Genomic DNA, 18634 nt, shown 5'->3' with positions numbered 1-18634 from the left:
TTGCACATTAGCCGGAGAATGGACCTGATCACGATTTACATCCCAGACTTAAGTAAGTGTATTTCTGCGGCAAATATGTTAAAGACAAATCAGCTTGTTCTGTCTGACCCTACTACGCTGTTACGTTCTGCTGCTTCTATCCACATTACATGTGGTAGATAGACAATTAACCTTGCCAAAAGTTAATGAAGTCAGCAGGAGCTGCTTCTTTGGCTGCAGGGAACCTCAGATCAGGCACCGCCTGAATCGCGCCTTACAGTGAGTTGCAGAATCTAGCCCATAATACGTTCGCCAGACGTGGATGGGTGCATACAGTAACAACGCCTTCTATTCTAAAATGAAGACAGTCTCTGAAAGGTAAATTCCTAAATACTGCAGTCGTGTGCAAAGCTCTTACAAATCTGAAGCTTGATCTCAGAGGGCATCTGCTCATTAACATTCACACTAATGACTTTGTGCAGGCACAATTTGTAAATAAGGGAAATCTCTTGCCCTGACAGTATGTGCCGATGGTTTATAAGTGTGGACGGCTCTACAAGAATACCAGAATTCTTGAAAATCTCTATGAAGTCTTAATGTGCAAAAGAAAGAAACTAGGGGAAAAAAAATACCACATGAGCTTTTCACTCCTTTGTTATTTAAACACGATGATAAATTCATTGTCCTTGAAATATCCCTGTCTCTGGGTTGTCGTGTATGCGTGAATTTTTCTTCCTCAGTTTTCCGTATCCTTAATGCAGATTGGCTGTTCGTACGTACTCAGCAGTCACTGTAGCTGCTCCGTCAGTACTGTGTGTTTTACTTACAGTTCAACATCTTCATTTCTTTAAAAAAAAAAACAACAAAAAACACCAAAAATTTTCTCTTAAGATGGCTCCAGAAGACTTTCTTCAAATCTAGGCACAGTTTTGATTAGTACTTCAAACTAAAATATTTTAAGTGAAATCATTCATGTTTTTATTTAAATCTGAAATCTTAAGTTCCACCGTTAGTCCTTTTTACTCATTAAATTCTTTCTTACTGTCTAAATCTGGCCTTTGTACCAACTTCTGTCTTGTGGCATGAGCACTGCCGTGTTCTGCTGGTGGTGCCGAATACGTACAATCTATTTTGTATCCTCTAGCTTCTGAACTTGAATATTCCTAGTAGCTTTCTGTGGGTTTTAGTTATCCCTACTGTGCCCACCCGTGTTATCTGTCTGGAATTGGAATCGCTGTTGTTTTGGTCTTGTGGCTGGGTCTGGTGACACAGGCTTCAGCAGTAGGTGGCTGCACTGGTTTAGTTGCTGTCAAACTAAACGTTAAGTTGTTGAACTGGAACGTTGACATCCCAGTTAACTGAGCCCAGCAGAGCCCCGTGAGTACGCAGAGCCCTGTGAGGCCTCCGTTAGGGAGCTGTAGGGAAAGAGTAAATGGCAGCAACACCACAAAACACTACAGTTGCTCTGAAATGCTTGTGTGACCACGGACTGTGTTCTAACGTAGAAAAAGATGAAGACAAATTTCATTCTTATGTTTCATTCTTTGATAAAAATGCATTCCCTTTTGCAACGGAGCAATAATCATATCTAGTTTTTCTGTGAATGTACAGGAGCTGTTAATTGCACGAGTATCACAAAAAGCATTCTATAAAAATAGTTGAATTGCTGAAGACCCTGCAGTAATTCCTGAAGTGCAATTAAGTAATGTGATTGCAATTTCCTAGTTAATTTTCTACCACAAGCAACTGATGTGAATGAATATTTCTATCATATCAGTGAAGATGTATTTTTCATCTTCTATTATTATACCAAAGATGGTGGCACTTTTTCAGATTTTAATTTCCCTCGTACTCAGTCAAGACTAGAGACACAACTATCTCATCAACTAACGAAAAGAAAAGAAAGTCTTCTTGTTGTTCATACAAGTAATGACCCTGGGAAGACTTTATGGTGGTAAAGCAGGAGGACGTAGACAGTTTCCCCTCCCTGGCTTCCTGCGTGAAGCTAAAGAAGAGGTATGGGAGACTGCAGGAAAAGTGTGAATCATTTGGTGAATAATATTAGCATGGTTTCAGTTGTAACACATTAAATAAAACACAATTAAGCTCCATTTGCTTTTCAGATAATTAGGAGACATGATCTCAAGCCTCAAGTTAAAATACAGGTTGAAAATGCAGGTGTGTTCTGATATAGATTTAGGCTGAAGACAGTTTCTAATAACAAGGCAATTTAATTTCAGGTGCAATGCTCACTCTCCCGTCCTCAGAGGCCAGATAAGCTGGTTTCTTTCCTGGTGTCTTTTGGGTTTTCTCACAATTAATTTACACATGTATCTTCACAAAACTGTTTCTAAATAATTAAAGGGAGCATCTGAAATGAGTAACAAACTAAATTTCCAATTCCCTGTATCATCCTCCACCTGCAGTTATAATAAGCAAACAATTTCTTAATTAATCATCACTTAAAATAAACCTCTTCATTGTCCTAAGTCATTTTAAAAGAAGTCTGGGATAACTGAGTGCATTGTGTAGCCCTTCCATGAGGAACAATGAGAAATAGCACAAATCAGCAATTAAGAACTTTAGAGTTAATATTTTCGATATGCATGAATTGACATATAAATTGGAAATACTGGATATAATTCTCAGCTTTGGGTTTAAAAAAAAGTCTTTTCTAGTCCAACCTACAGCGTTCCATCCTTTGTGTTAATTCCTAGCAGGTTTATTATTAATACTGCATAAAAAGGAGAGAGAGTTATTCCTTGAGTGATCCGATGCAGATGCTAGTGCTTGCAGCTAGAAAAACACCACCCCAGCTCTGTTGCATCTTCTGAGACCTTCATCTCATCTCAGGCAAAATAAGACCTCTTTCCTTCTAACTTTTTACTTCCTTACTGTGTGGGTTTGGGTTGTGGGGTTTTTTTGGGTGGGTAGAGAAGAGTGTTCTTTTTGTTTTGTTTTCAGTGAAAGCTCCAAAGACTGTCTTAAAAGACCACCTTGCCTTTCCAGGAAGACTTATACACTTTTATTTCCCCCAGGATGCCTGGCTTCAATTGATTCCGTTGATGTGTGTATCACGGGAGCTGTCTTCCACTAACGGGATGCACAATGACGGTCTCTCCTGATTGGGAGGGGAATACGTCCTAAAGATTTTTGGTTTCTGTCTGCTTTAAGACCATACCTTGATAAGCTCTTTGCAACAGAATTACCTATATTTTATCAGGAGTCAGAAATATCTTCATTATAGAGTTTTTGGATTCTCCATGGCACAAAAGATCTTTACTGAGGTTATGACCTTGGTGCCTGTTGGTCAAAGGAGAAAGGAGGTAATTTTTTACCCATCTGGAGGCCTGACTCACAAGAGACCTTTCTTCGGATAGGATGTCAAATGTCGTAAAGTTCAATTTGAGTTACTTTGACTTCTGCCTGACCTTATCTAAGTGTCTGGACTGGAGGGGCGTTATTCAGGGCTGCCTCCAAGATAAAGCCTACCTTCCATAAAATCAGTCCAAGACATCCCTGGACCCCCTGAGGCTACTGCTCTGTTTGTGCCCACCTGCGTGAGGCCTCAGGAGGTGCAGTATTACACGTCTGGACGTGACACTCTACAAACTCGCATACGCAGGGCACGGAGGCCTGGTTTACGTTTGATGGACCATGAAGTGGTGTTTTTGCAAAAGACCTGAGACTCTGTCTATTGGCAGCAGCCTAGGGAAGATGTATGCAATTGGGCGCATTTCCGTCTAGATAGAGAGCAACAGAAGCTTGTTCCCTCCAGAGATGGGAGAGCACAGAGAGTGCAACTTGCCTGTCAGGGTGGTGTAACTCAGGGCAGGACTGAGACTTCCGTCCTCACGCTGAAGACCTCGTACAGAGCTGGACAAGAGCCTGTCCATGGTTTATAACTGAGGATGATGTTAGAAGGTCTCCCATTCTCTGCAGTATGTGACTGATGACTGGTCGGATAAGCATCTGCAGTTTATCTTTCCAGAACCCTGACTGTGTCAGCTAACAGGCTTAGCCATCTGAGATTAAACTGTGCTTAAACTACTGGAAATGGAAGTTTTCATTCTAAAGTACATCTTTGTAGTCTGAGGATCTCTAACTGTGATATCTTTGGTGATAGGTAGGTCTGGGCAGTCCTTGGATGCACCCCTTTGGCTGTATTCTGGTCACCTGAATAGGCAAGGTTCATGTGTGCATTCCTCTAACCGCTGGCCAACCCGCAGCACTGCAAGGCAGAGACACACATGGCAGAAACAGTCATTATGCCCTACCTGCATGTGACAATTTTTTTCCAGTATCTACTGTGTCTTTCCATGTGGAGTCCCAAGAACTACCTCTGCCCCAGTCTGTTCCTCATGTTCTTATGTCACTGGATCAGCAAGTTCACGTCTTCTTTTAAAGCTCTCTGGTGTGACTGAGATTGCCTGCTGCAGCTGAAAAGCTTATTGCATCAGGGCTGCAACATTGTGCTGGCTGCTGGATCCCCTCTGCAGGCAGGTGGGAATTGTGTCAGAGTTCCTTTGTTCTTCCACTTTCAGATTCTGTATCCACATTCAGAAGTTTTCCTTCCACTGGCCCAGCTATATCTTGTATCAACATCCTGTTTGGGACAACCTTCAGCACTAATGGCTACTGAAACTGGCCATTCTGGAAGCTGCCGCTGCAGCCACAAGAGTGGGAGAGATTTGGGAGCAGGTGGAAGATCCTCCACTCCGCTTTCTTCTGGGATAATCCCATGTTTTGGGGTGACTCTCAGTGCATTCCTGGATTGGTGACTGAATTTTATTTAGATCAGTCTGATAATTGCTAGCTTAGACAGCAAAATATCCAGAACTGTGGCTCCCTTTCACATGCTGAGCTTCAGGTAGAAATCACGTTGTGATTTTGGCAGGAGAAGACTATTCAGTGGGACCTTGAAACTATTGACATACCGGGCTGAGTGGTGGAAGAGCTGCCATTTTCCGTGCAGAGGCTGTAAACGTGGGCTTTGTTACAAAACCGCACCACTAACTGATCCTTGGGAAAGGTGCCTATGCCTCGGTTTTGCCTGTATCTAGGGCTAACCTACGAGCTATCTGTTTGCATTTGTTCCTATGCTTTCAGTGTTCTCCTTTATTCTTTCATTAAAGTCTTAGTAAAATCTGGACCGAGTAACATTTGCCTTAATCCATTTATTTCTTTGCTTCTCCATTTCTTTATAGCCAGCTTGTCATTCTTCAGATTGACCTGCCTTCTCCAGTTTAGCTGTGCTGCCACCCCTCTGCGTCTATTTATTTGGTCCTCTGCAATAGATCCGTCATTAGTGGTCCCGATTCCTCTGCTCGTGCCTGCGGCGTCTGCCCGGAGCCCACTCTGCTCTGGTCCCAGGCTTTATTTCCTTTGCAAGCAGGCTCTAAGAGTTATTTTAAAAATTCCATCTCTCCAGATTATAATCTAATGTTCTTGTGTTGTTGGTGTGACTAATTGGGGATATTTCTCTTTCCTATTTATTTTAATGGTTTTTACATGTATTTTCTCCTGGGAAACAACTCACCTTATTTTTCTGTCCTCTACCTCTATCTTTCTCTGGTTAGTCCTGAAGAATAAATTCTGACACAACACAATTGCATTTCTCTCTTCCCTTCCCTTTGTTTTTGCAATTCATCCTATTAATAATACTTTTTTTTTTTTTTCTGTTAGTGACCTTTTTGTTCTTGGGCTTGTAAGAAAAAAGGTCCTCTTAAACAGAGTAGAATTAAATGGAATATGATTTTGGGTTTTTTACAACATATTTCACTTTCATGGCATATTCACAAATGCCAGACGAGTTCTTTAAAAAGAGTATTGGTTTTTGTTGGAGTAGCTGGACTAGGGGCTAAAAAGACAAAAAAAAAGGAATAAAACAAAGAAAACTTCATAAAATCATGAATATCCTGCACCTGAAATAAAAATCTGTGTTCATCATTATGTCAAAAATGGAATTGCTGGTTCTTCCTGTCTGACAACAAGTAGTTTTATTTTAAGCTTATAACTTTTGGAAGTTTCATGGCACAATCTTGGGATTCTAGGTTCAAGATAGAGAAAATAAAGAATTCCAAAAGGGTCACCTGTCTGATACAGACAACACTCATAAATCGACTCTGGAAATCCCAGACAGGAGGGAGAAGGAAGAGCATACAACAAGCTCAGAGGTACAAGAAGAAACTTCACATGCACCGTGCTTCGAAGGTGGAGAATTTCACACTCTGCGAATGCTGTGCACTTTTTTTATCTCTCAAAAAATCGTTTTGCCGAAGTTTGTTACACTGCACTGGAAAATGATTGTGCTGCACTGGAAAAATGCTGTTGCACTGTTAGCTTTGAGTTGTGTGTACATCACTACTGTTGTGTAAGAAATACCACACACACCAAGGGGTCTCTGCATGTGGAAGTAGTTTAAAGTCTTGAATTTATTACACCACGTGAGAATCAGATGTAGCTATATTTGCTTAAATGTTAGCACTGTGAGGGGGTTCAGGAAATGGGCTGTGAAAGATGCCTGTTCTTTGCTGTGGTGGTATGGTACTACCTCCTGTAGAACACCAAATGCAGAAGGATTGAAATATCTGTTGTGTGAATATAATTATATTCTTCAAGACTAAATCACATGGCAAATGCTTCTACAAATCTCTGTTTCCACTGTTACCAGAAAAAGTAGTTAATGGAGAGTAGACCTCTAAAAGTTTTCTCCTTATGAGTAAAAGCAAGTAAATTTTAAAAATATTGTAGCATTTCACATTTTAATAACATGGTTTTGGTTTTGGTACTCCATTTTAAATTGTTTCATGAAGTATTACATCTCTTTCCTTTCTTGACTTCTGCAAAATCACTGGAGTACCTTTAACAACAAAACGTCAGGGTACAGAGATCCTCCTAGTCTCTCCATTAGTGTAAATTCCCTCCTATGTATATTTCTCCTAACCATTTCCTTCCTCATTTAAACTACTAATTATTGATTTTTCTCCTCCAGTCTCTCCAAGACTTCCTCTTTTTTACTGGAACTTCTTCAACTTCCATCCTCTTTACGAAACCCCAGCTCCTCCTCTCACTTGGAGATGGTGCATGTTTCTCGTTCCCCTCCCCACAAGGATCTTGATGGCCTTTGGACGGACTTCCCAGTGCTACTGTGCCCGTCTCCACCAGTTCCCTCTCCATTGCGTCTCCCTGACCCCATGCATCAATGCCCATATTGCTCCTTCTTCCAGCTCCTTTAAGTCCCCCCCTGAGGGCAGGGTCACCAATGTGATTCCTGCAGGAAGCGTCATCCCTTGCCCTGTCTCCCCAAGACACCTTCAGGTCAGCGTCTTTCTCATTTCTGAACTTCCTTCCAGGGATAAGAAATGCCACGGATTCCCTGTTTGTGTCTTCATTCCCTTCCAGCTATCCTGTGAGCCTAATTTAAATGTCCTAATTTAAAATATCTCTTTCTGAGACTACATCTCACTTTCTTTCCCCTTTTTAACTCATGTTATTTTCGGTATATATCCTGTTGCCGGCGAGAACAGCAAAACAGTTGTGCAGGGCAGCCTTTGAAGGTCAAGATTTGCTGAACTCTCAATGAGAAGTTTGTGAAATCCAAATCATTTTAATTTAGCAAAAAACTCTTGAGAGACAAAGTCATTTTAATTAAATATAGCTATAAGGACAGTTGAATCTATGGAAGGGCTTGTGCCACAAATAAATGAATGAGGAATGCTTATTCCTGAAATAAGAATTGTTTATTCTAAATTTTTATTTATTTCTACTGGCAGCTTGCATTTTTGTGGCCTTTACTTCATCAGAAATGTTTACATGGCCTTGATGTATCTTGCAAGTTCCATCTGTTTTGTCCACGTTCTCAGAATGAACACATCACCATAACTTTTACAAGTACTTATGTAGGACTAATTAGAATTTTCAGCTGACAAATCAGCATGATTAGATGCTACCCATATGGTGGAGTTCTGGTGTGTTGTCACATTCATGAAGAGAAGGCTGTGGGAGGTTTGTTCGTTGCGGTTTGAAGTGGATTCTGTTTCCTCTGTTTACTCTGCATTATTATTTTCCTCAGGATGCCTTTGGACATCCTGCCAGTGAGATGAGGATAGGGGAGCTTCGTCCCTCCATGCCAGAGACTCCGTTGTACCCACCCAAACTTGTTCTTCTGGGTAAAGAGAAGAAAGGTACTAAGCTGACTGACAACCTTTTAGGTGAAAGCATGTGTCATGTACACAGACGCACGCACATTACTTAAGATGTTCTACACTTCACTGATTTTAAAAACGTATTAAATTCCTGCTTGTGCACACGTGTGTGTATATATCCATAGTCTCACATTTAAATATGTATTTTTCTGGAGTTCAGTGTTGAAGTCACACCTCCTGAAAACGTTTCTGTGTTTTGTTGCAGAATCGACAGATGAGTCTGAAGCGGATAAGATCCATTGTCTGAATAACAGCGTTTCCTCAGGCACTTACTCAGACTATTCCCCTTCCCAGGCTTCCTCAGGGTCCTCCAACGCGCATGTAAAAATGGGGTCCTTGCAGCCAACGGCTAAAGAAGCAGTGAATAACTCTTTGTGGGGGAACAGGTGTGATCATCTTTCTTAACACTGCTTCTGGTTGCCTTTTGTCTTATGTTGTCATATGCATTCAAAGCGATCGTATGCTATCTGTTAAGGCATTCAATGTAAAAAATACAACGTTTTTACCCCAGTTTTGCGGAGGTGTACGCAGCTATTCAAAGCCCAGGCTGCGCAGCGTTGGCCACCCGTTCATACTCTGTGAGCGTCAGTAATTCTACAGCTGGTTTTTCAACTATGTGCTGTAACCACACATTAGAAGCGCCTAGTAATTGAGCTGCAATTATTGTGCTCTGTGTGGTCCTGAGCTGCAGCTGGCTGTAGTTTAGCATAGATAGCAGAGCGTATGTCTCATATTATTGCTGTCCTGAGCCTCACTCTGCCCCGGACCTCCAAGAACAACACAGTTCTTTAAAAGTTGTAATTTGCCGTGGCCACCAGCAACCTGAAAACACTCTCGTACCGTACCAGGAACACCCTGCCCTGTCTACTCCTGCCATAACTCACCTGATGGAGTTCCATCCACAGGCTCTTCCCCATTAAAGAGAGGCCGGAGCCCGCTCACTGGAAATGCATAAGATCTCGGTGATGACAACATGCACAAACTGAATCTGGTATTTTTGTTTAAGAAAAAAATAATATAAGTGTAAAAAAAAATAAATCTTCCCATGTACACATAGAAGACTATTTTAAAAGCAGGAAAATTTATTCAGCTGGATTTATATGAACACGGCATTGAGCCACCCAAGAATTTTGACTGAAGACTTAGTTTCTCTGTACGTACTTAGAGAATCTGAACTCCAGTGCAAAAAACTGCTGCAGCCATCCATGCCAAACAGTGGCACAAGGCGCACATCTCATAGTACAACCCCAAAGCCAGAGCATAGATGGGAGAATATTAAATTGCTTTATAATTGCGTCTTTCTCATGACTGCTTACGTGCTCTAATAGAGGGCATTTTATCTTGTTTCATTTTGTTTTGTTTCTGCAGGCTGGCACAGTCATTTCCACAGCCCCTTGAAACAAAGCCATTGCTGAGCCAGCGGGAATCGGCTCCGGTGGGGAACCTGCCGCAGCGCACGGACCGGCGCCCGCTGAGCGACACCTTTGCCGACAGCTGGAACGACAGCTCGCACTACGATAACACGGGGTTCGTTGCGGAGGAGAGCACGGTGGAGAACCCTAGTGCTAACCCCCTCCTGAGCACGAAATCTAGAAGCACATCTGCGCACGGGCGCAGGCCGTTGATTAGGCAAGACAGGATAGTTGGGATTCCCCTGGAGCTGGAGCAGCCAACGCTCAGAAACACACATGAATCTGAAGTGCCTCCTCCCAATCCTTGGCAAAATTGGACCAGAACCCCTAGTCCTTTTGAAGACAGGACAGCTTTTCCTTCCAAACTGGAAAGCACCCCCACCACCAGCCCTTTGCCCGAGCGGAAAGATCATGTCAAAGAGTCTCCTGAAATGACTGGCACTTTCACTCCAGGAATAGCATGGGAATATCACGATTCAAATGCTAACAGAAGCCTCACAAATGTCTTTTCCCATATCCACTGTCGCCCAGATCCTTCCAAAAGCGTTATTTCGATCAGCAAGAGTACGGAACGCCTTTCTCCGATGATGAGGGATTTAAAAACTAACAAATTTAAGAAGTCGCAAAGTATCGATGAGATAGACATTGGTACATACAAAGTGTATAATATACCCTTAGAAAACTATGCATCTGGTAACGATACTGTAGGAACCCACGAGAGGGTGGACAAGCTGCTGGGCCCGGAGCACGGCATGCTGAGCATGTCCCGCAGCCAGTCGGTCCCCATGCTGGACGACGAGCTGCTGACCTACGGCAGCGTCAAGGTGCAGCCACAGCAGAAGTCATCCGTCACGAAGAAAGTCTACCAGTTCGACCAAAGCTTCAACCCGCAGGGAGCAGTGGAGGTCACCGCGGAGAAGAGGCTGCCGCCGCCTTTCCAGCTCAACCCCGAGTACATTCCCCAGCAGAGTAAGAACCTGCCCCAGGAGCTGGTCAGCCCGAGGGCCTACCGCGGCTACCCGCCCGTGGAGCACATGTTCTCCTTCTCCCAGCCGTCGGTGAACGAGGAGGCGGTCAGTGCCCCCTTTGTGAGCCAGGGCTCTCGGCCGGGGTTCTTGAGGAGAGCGGATTCGTTGGCCAGCTCCACCGAGATGTCCATGTTCAGGAGAGTCAGTGAGCCCCACGAGCTGCCCCCCGGCGATAGGTATGGCAGGCCTCCGTACCGAGGAGCTGTGGAGCGCCAAAGCAGCATCTCGGTCTCTGAGTCTCAGTTCCTCAAGAGGAACGGCAGGTATGAAGACGAGCATCCTTCCTACCAAGAAGTGAAAGCCCAGACTGGAAGCTTTCCAGTTAAAAACCTTACACAAAGGAGGCCGTTGTCTGCAAGAAGCTACAGTACAGAGAGTTACGGCACATCCCAAACCAGGCCGGTTTCAGCGAGGCCTACAATGGCAGCTCTGCTGGAAAAGATACCGTCAGACTATAACTTGGGTAACTATGGCGACAAGCCTTCCGATAACAGTGATATAAAGACAAGGCCTACCCCTGTGAAGGGAAATGAGAGCTGTGCTAAAATGCCCGCTGACTGGAGACAACAGCTACTTAGACATATAGAAGCTAGAAGGTTAGACAGGGTATGTTTGGCATTTCTCTGCAATTAATGCCTTTAGTTGTGTGTTTCGGTATTTCAAACTATTTGCACGTACAGTGGTAACCACGAGAATTCCCAGTAACAAAATTCCTGCATTGGTGTCAGAGGAACCAGCCCGCAAAGGGGCCTGGGGGTGCTCAGAAGCAGCTGGAGTGAGGGGCTCCCGGGTTAAATGAGGGATAAAGAGTCTCTGCCCGAGTAACAGTGCACGTTACTGATGTAGGAACCGCTGCAGCACTGTCTGAAATAATAAAAACCGTAAAAATCTCTCCTTATCAACTGATGTGAAGGTGCTGCTGAAGTCCACCGCTTCAGTAATGATCTGAGAGCATTAAAAGGTGCTGGATACATCTTTGCCGTAAAAGGCAATAAAGAAAAACATCACAGATAAAAAGTAAAATAATGTATTATAGCTTTCATATCACTGTTAGTGGAGGGGATTTAAAGGTACCTCTTAACTCTGAAATATACACTGCCACTGTTTTTAATGAGGAATATGATGATTACTCCTTTTAGCTGTAGGAAGTTATGCTTATTTGCCTTCCATACAGAACAGCGCAAGTGCTTTAGTGCATGAGTTCAGTAATGATCTTGACTATTTAATGATCTGCTTCATGAATCGGATTTACTTCGTAGTCTGAAGTGGTTGTGAAAAATTACTGTTGTCAAGTGCATAAGTTAGGTATATGGACACATTTTGAAACTATTTTATGCTAGATGCTCATGAGTTCGGTGTTAATATATTCACTACCTTCCAGTTGCTCAGATGTGATGCATATTAAACTATCATTAAGTATCAAATGGGTAAACTTTAAAAACTGGCTCGAAGGCTGAAGCTTTTCCCTTACTTCAGCTATTTGCCTCATGTTGTGTAAATCTGATGGGAAAATACGTAATTCCTAGGCAAAATAGTGCACCCCAAGCAGAGACATTTCTGGTGGAAATAAACACTTCCCAGGTGTTGCTTGTTTAAGAAATATCTTTACACTTAGTTTGCAATGTGTATTTGCTTAAGAAGTACTTTATCTCCTGGAAGGCTGGCACTGGTGATGTTATCTAGCTCAACTGAGCTCCCAGTGAGCCCGCAGGTGCCAGCGAGCTGGTTGCTGGTGGTTTGCAGCGTAGGATGAGCAAAGCCGTAAGAAGCTGGGCTGGCTGGGGCGATGGGAGCGCCGGGGCACCGCGATGCCGCAGCTGCTGCAGGAGAAGGCGCTGCCATCTGCCCATGGCCGGCAAGATGCCGGGCTGTACCGGAGCCGGCCAGAGCTTGCCCCTGCTGGGCAGCTGCTAGCCACCCAGGCTGCCCCAGGTGGCAAAGCTCAGGGGCCGGTGCAGAGCCTTCTCCTGCAGGGCTTTTCCCCTGCCTTTGGTGCTCCTTTATGCTAGATACACGTGTTCTGGCCCATCCACGGCTGCGCAGACGTACCAAAATTTGGCCGCATTTGCAAAATAAAGACTTGTACCGTGTTATATACTGCAATTTCCAAACTACAGATAACAACATATTTCATCTGCTGTCAGCGTTGAAGTCTTTTATGGTATCCATTTTATGTATAACTAGCAATGTATTTGCTTCCGTGTGACCCAGTGCATGCATCAGAAAGCTATTTATTTCTTGGTACTGTTTGTTTGCTTAAACTAAAACTTTGTGAAATTAACCATATATGTGTGATACTTAATTCGATGAGCATGTGTGTTCATATCCTGTCACGTGGTTGTTTCCTCTACTCAGACCGCTGCTTACAAACACAACACAGTTAGCCTTGGCATGCTGCACTCTGGAGGGTTTTCAGCAATGCATGCCGGCAGAAGCATGACTTTAAACTTGCAGACTAAATCTAAATTTGAAAACCAAATGCTTCAAGAGCTACCTCTACCGAAAGTAAGTATGGGATAGCCAGCATATACCAGCATTACAAAATAAATTAATAATACTCCTTGCTTTTTCCTGGTTTAGCTTTTGCCTATTATTCATGCTTATACGATACGCAATCCAAAAAGCAAAGATGACAGTAACACAGTTTTCCTGCTCAAAATCTTGCTTTTTGGATTAAGTAGCTCACGCGGCTGTCATTACTGCTTTCTGCTCTCGTGTTACAAACTGATGCGATCATTCGATTTTCTCAATGACTTAATCTGTGCACAGAAACGGGGAACTTGTTTTGTTTTGTGACTGTTTGATCTTAGAAAAAGTGATGTAGAAATGTTTAATGTGCATTTAAATAGGCTCCAAGAGGCAGGGATTTTAACCTATGAATAGTAATTGGGTATGCTGTAATAGTTGATGAGTTTTGATTACATGCCTGCCACACCTAAATTAATTTTAAACTTTTGTTGAGTAATGCCTATAGAAAGAAAATAATTTTCTCGTTTCTTTACTGTTTATTTTACAGCTATTAGTGATATATTGTTGAAAGTATATACATACCCACACAATTACATACAAACAAAGGTTTGATGGGAAAAGCACATACGAGAAGCCAGAGAGGGACATTGCTGAGGTATTTTCCAAGTACCAGAGAGGAGATGCTGAGACCGTACCCCGTGTCACGTCTGGCCACCCCAGAGTCACAGCAGCAGCCCGTCAGGCACCGTTGGGACTGTGTGTGACGGCAGGGGGCTGCCACAGTGCCAGAAGTGACCAGCATCCTTAAGTGTCTTGCTGCATTAGCGTCAGTAGCTGCTGGTACAAATTAGCACCATCTCTGTGAGTAATTAAAGGGTAACAGAGCAGAGATCCGGGCACTGAAATGTGATCATCTGCGCTGTTAATTGCCGGCCTGGCCTCCGGCGTGCTTTGGCCCGGGCCAGCTGGCCCCCTCCCAGGCAATCCCTGGCCCCGGCTCCCGAGTTGGCACTGGCCAGAAATTCCCAAAGGAGGGCTTTGGTGCCCGATGTAAGAGTTTAGATCCAAACCTCTTTAGAAGAATGAGATAATTTAATGGCAGCACCATGACCAGATTGTGCCGATTGGCCGGAGCACAGGCCTTAGCGCTGCTGAGCTTATGAATACAGGCACGTGCATCCTGTGCTGATTTCCAGGCGAAACTGCGATAGGTTCACAGAGCGCAAACACACAGACACACCCACACGGAGATCATTGTCAGGTTTCTCCTGCTGTAATTTACTTTCCATACACTGTTCACTTCATTTACACCTCCCATTCAGCTGTCCCTGGATTTGAGCAAGTCCTGATGTTAGTGTCTGCTTCTCTGTTGTTCAGTTAATGACATCTAGGTCAAATCTTAACCGTAGACGTGTGTGTGTTTGGACACAGACAGCTTTCCCGTGTTGGTCGTACTGTTTTTTTCTTTCAAAGAATTTGTTTGTCTATTTGGGTATAAACTAATTCTTGTGACGAGTCCTTGGAAAAAGTCCGTTTGAAACCAACTCCAAGCAATGGTACTGTTTCTCTACACACATTTAGGAGTGAGGTGTTCTATATCACTTGAAGAATTTTAGGCTGTAGATGAATATGGGTACTAATACACGGCTGTCTGAGGAAATTTAAGAAACTGTTTAGGGAACCTGTTTGGGGGTGTGGTCTTACGTGAATTATTCTGCTTTATATTTCACCAGCATTTCATTGCTACATACCCATATAAAACGTGGTGCTGAACTGCATGAAGGGGGTGTATTCTCTTGTATTCTTATTCTCTTTCTGTTTGGAAAGTGGTGAAAAATGATTGTTGAACAAACAATTTGAATGTTTAGTATTGTTTAGTTTTATTCCTTCACATGTTTTAAGGGATTTTACATTTCTTAAGGAATCCAGGCCACAGCAGCTTAATATTCACCTCTTCTTCTTCCTCTTTATTGTGGCCTAGATTCAAGAGAGTAATGAGTGAAGTCTAATTGTCCAGTGGAAGATCAGGAAATTAAGCATAGCAATTACTTATTTCGAGAAAGTTTATTACATCGATTCTACTCCATGTATGAAATGTTTGAACTGCTGCTTTTAATTTTTTCACCTAGACTTAATAGATAAGTAGTTTGTTTGCAGTCTGTCCAAGCTCTGTAAATGACTAATATTGCAAGTAGACAAATTATTTTTACTGCAGAAAATGAAAAGAAAAACCTGTTATCACTGAATTTTCCTATTTATTGAGAAAGCAGAAAAGCACCCTCCATATTTTTTCTTTTTCCCTTTTGAGTGGGAACTCACCTCTGCAGATTAGACAGTCACTTCGGAAAACGGCACAGCCTTGTCTGCAGTGACAAAAGAAACACTTTTCTGAAGAATGCTTTCCATTTTTGGCATCCATCTCACAATTCTTGTAAAAGAAGGTTATGGTTTGGTGCACTTCATCATCAGAAAGTGTACAGTACCACCTCCCTTTAGGAATAATCAGCATATTGAGGAGTATATTAGGAGGAAAGACAGAAGTTCCCGTGGGAAGCTGCCTCCCTCGTCCCCCGTGTCTCTGCACGGTGCGGGCACAGCGCAGGGCTGAGGAAGTCATCTCGCGGGGAGGAGGGTGCGTTCCCAGCCCAGCCTCGGGCGCCTGGGTCTGTGGGTGACTCGGGAAGGGGTGACTCGCATCACAGAGGTGGTGGCCTTTCTTTGCCGTTGGTTTTTACTACTCCTCACAGCAGAAATTTTTGCAATTGCACTTTTTCATTTCTGAAGCTGTTTGCTGCCCCAGTCTCAGATGACGTACCCCCCGGTTTGTATGGGGGTTACGCGGGGGCGTGCAGCAAGCAGGGCAGAATGGCTGATTCAGGACTTTAGGGAGGCACAAAGAGCCCCACCTGCCCCAAAACTGGGACCCACATTCTGATCTAGGGACAAACAGGGCGCAGCGTGTCCCCCTGGGGAGCCTTGGGCAGGGGCTATCAGAGAGCAGCACCACTGCTGCCGCGGGCACTGGGACCGGTGGCTGCTGAGCCGTCAGGGGCAACCCATGGAAAAAGTGCTGAGCTTGGTCTGGTTTTTCCATTTTTAATAGGTGTAAAGAAAGCTCTACAGGGAGCTCTTGTAGTTGCAACAGGGCAAATCAGTTCCTGATTTTTCTGGAAGACTTCTTGAATGATGAGAGAATTATAATGAAAGTTTTCTTTTATTTTAAATAATTCAGATTGATTGTTTTTTTTTACACTTAACCTCTGAGGAGGATGATTTAAATCACAATTTACTTCTGTTAACTTTTAAAGGATTTTTTAAGCTTGCATTGAAAAAAGTTCTTAATTGACCAGTTACCAGCTTTAATATTTCAAAGCAACAGTTTAATTTGTTCTTCAGTCATCTAAAGAAGAGTTTCATGATTTTTTTTAAATCTAAGCTGAAGAAGAAATAGCTTGAATGACAGAGGGGAAGAATAGACATTTTTTTCTTTGCAGATTACCATTAATCAGAACCGAATAAGGAGTTAACCGAACAAGCACTACATAATGCTGAGTGCTGTCGGTGGAAGTACAGTGTTGGCACTTTGGAAAGTCCGACACAAAAAGCCATACCCTGATAGCAAAGTTGCCAGCTATGCTAAGGAAACACAGAGACAGAAACCCGAAAATCAGAAGGGGACAGAAAAAGTGCACGTGTCCTCAAAAGTACTTAAAAGGAGAGAAAAATAATAACAAAAGTTTCAAGCTCATTTAGGAAACTTTAAATGTGTGTTATGTCCATTCCAATTCAGGAAAGCATTTAATTACTGGTTAATAGATACGTGTGATATCCTGTTAGCTTAGAACAAACCCGGCCGTAGCCTGGAGGGGTCTGTGAGAGCACACCGCTCCGTGACGCAGGGAGCATAGTGCGAGGGAAGGGCAGTCACAAGTTCAATATTGCCATTAAGGAATATTTGCTGAAGAAAATATAAGCATATAATTTATCTTGGTGGCAAATACTTCATAAAAAAGTTTTTGATGCTTGAATGGCCAGTAAAAAAAGCTCTAACTCAAATGATTAATGGCAGACTGCACGTTTAAATATGGAACTTTGCCAAAATTTGTTTCTCTGAAAATAATGATTTGTGTTCAATTAATTTTCTCTTTTCTCTCATCATTCATTATTCTCATTATTTCTCTTATGTATCTTTCAAGATCTCCTGCTTGCGGAGAGTCCCACAGCACTATGATTGCACATTAATGAAATACTGTAGAAATTTAAAAGGATTTCCATTTTAGCAATAGCGTGTTTACGGTTTAACTGGGTTGATTACTGAAATAAATATGAAGAGAGAAATTTTCTGCCGTGGTGTGACAGTGACTAAAGGCTGCCCTACCGTTTCTGCAACAGACCCCGTCGCAGCAGAGCAGCATCTTGGACAATGGGCAGGAGGAGGTGTCCGTGAGCAGCCAGTGGAACCCCTACCCGCTGGGGCGGCGGGACGTGCCCCCCGACACCGTCACCAAGAAGGTAAGCAGCGCCAGCGAAGCTGCTGGCAGAGCTGCCCTTGGCGTCTTCTCCCGGCGAATCACTGGAAGGAGGAGAGCAGGTTAATGAGGACAGGTTTGGGAGACAAATATTTTTGTTTCAAAGTTTAAAGCAATAATCATGATGAATTAAGGGTGGTGTTTTCATGCCCGCTGCCTGGTTTTGTATTTGTTTTTGTAAATGCTCGTAGTTCCATCAATGGTGTGGGAAATGGGCGCGGTGGGCTTGGCGGATATATTGCTGCATGTTTCAGACAGCCGTCAGCTCCCTCTTGTCCTGAAAAGTCTTCATCGAAATTTTTCATTTCAATTACGTTCTTCAGTTCGTGACAAAAAAATGACTGTGTTGAGATGGAGACCGGCCCAGTGCCTGCACAGCCCCAGACGTTTTGGCAGAGACATCCCAGGCACGCATCAGTTGCTGATAAACTCACTAGAAAGGGTTCTAATTTCTAGTACCTCATGGCAGGAGGTATTAAATTCCAGTGCTTGGGTCTGGCCTGCTCTTATGAAAACGCTGGCTGCTCTCTCCCAGCCCCAACACGGCTCTGCTCATCGACCGAGAACCTGCCATTTTCAGATGCTCTAATCACAAAGCTGGAGAATGGAGGATCCCGACAAGCTAAACAGTGTTTGCAATCAGCTTTAGAAGGTGGAGCCACGCACACAGGCAGTGATAATTACACTGAGTGTTATCTATATGGAGATCGGTCCTGCTCATCCCTGTAGTAAAGTGTTATGAGTGAATAAAACCGGTGTGAAAGTCATAATGTGCACACTAATAACTTCTGTAGTGTAATTAACTGTCAGCACCGATGAGGAAAATATCTCCCTGCTGGCATCACATCTTTTTCTTCAAGACATTTTCAGGAGCAGTAGCTTTTGCCTTCGCACAAAAGGAGTGACAAGGGATACAACACGTGTACAAGAGAATTGCTGGAGGATGGGAGACGGAAGCCATGGCCCCAGAGCACAGGAGGAGGAGGAGGAGGGTGCCCCGTTACTGTCTG

At 43.4% G+C, this 18634-nt stretch overlaps 1 protein-coding gene across 7 annotated transcripts in view; it reads left to right on the top strand.

The window, feature by feature from the left end:
• The window catches only part of LRRC7 (leucine rich repeat containing 7), a 173474-nt gene that overhangs the window by 141202 nt on the left and 13638 nt on the right, over nucleotides 1-18634 (top strand). For 4 of the 7 annotated variants that reach the window (XM_063345358.1, XM_063345355.1, XM_063345356.1 and 1 more), the window contains 5 exons: nucleotides 8054-8165; nucleotides 8392-8572; nucleotides 9555-11232; nucleotides 12982-13131; nucleotides 17488-17607. In XM_063345358.1, the coding sequence (XP_063201428.1) occupies nucleotides 8054-8165; nucleotides 8392-8572; nucleotides 9555-11232; nucleotides 12982-13131; nucleotides 17488-17607 (2241 nt within the window). Of the gene's footprint in view, nucleotides 1-6032; nucleotides 6156-8053; nucleotides 8166-8391; nucleotides 8573-9554; nucleotides 11233-12981; nucleotides 13132-17487; nucleotides 17608-18634 lie in introns of all 7 variants that reach the window. The other 3 variants (XM_063345361.1, XM_063345357.1, XM_063345360.1) reach the window with 3 other exon arrangements.

Source organism: Chroicocephalus ridibundus, chromosome 8 (assembly GCF_963924245.1).
Source record: "Chroicocephalus ridibundus chromosome 8, bChrRid1.1, whole genome shotgun sequence".
Classification (NCBI taxonomy): Eukaryota; Metazoa; Chordata; class Aves; order Charadriiformes; family Laridae; genus Chroicocephalus; species Chroicocephalus ridibundus.
Note: the sequence above shows the minus strand (reverse complement) of the source record. Positions and strands in the feature narration are given on the sequence as shown.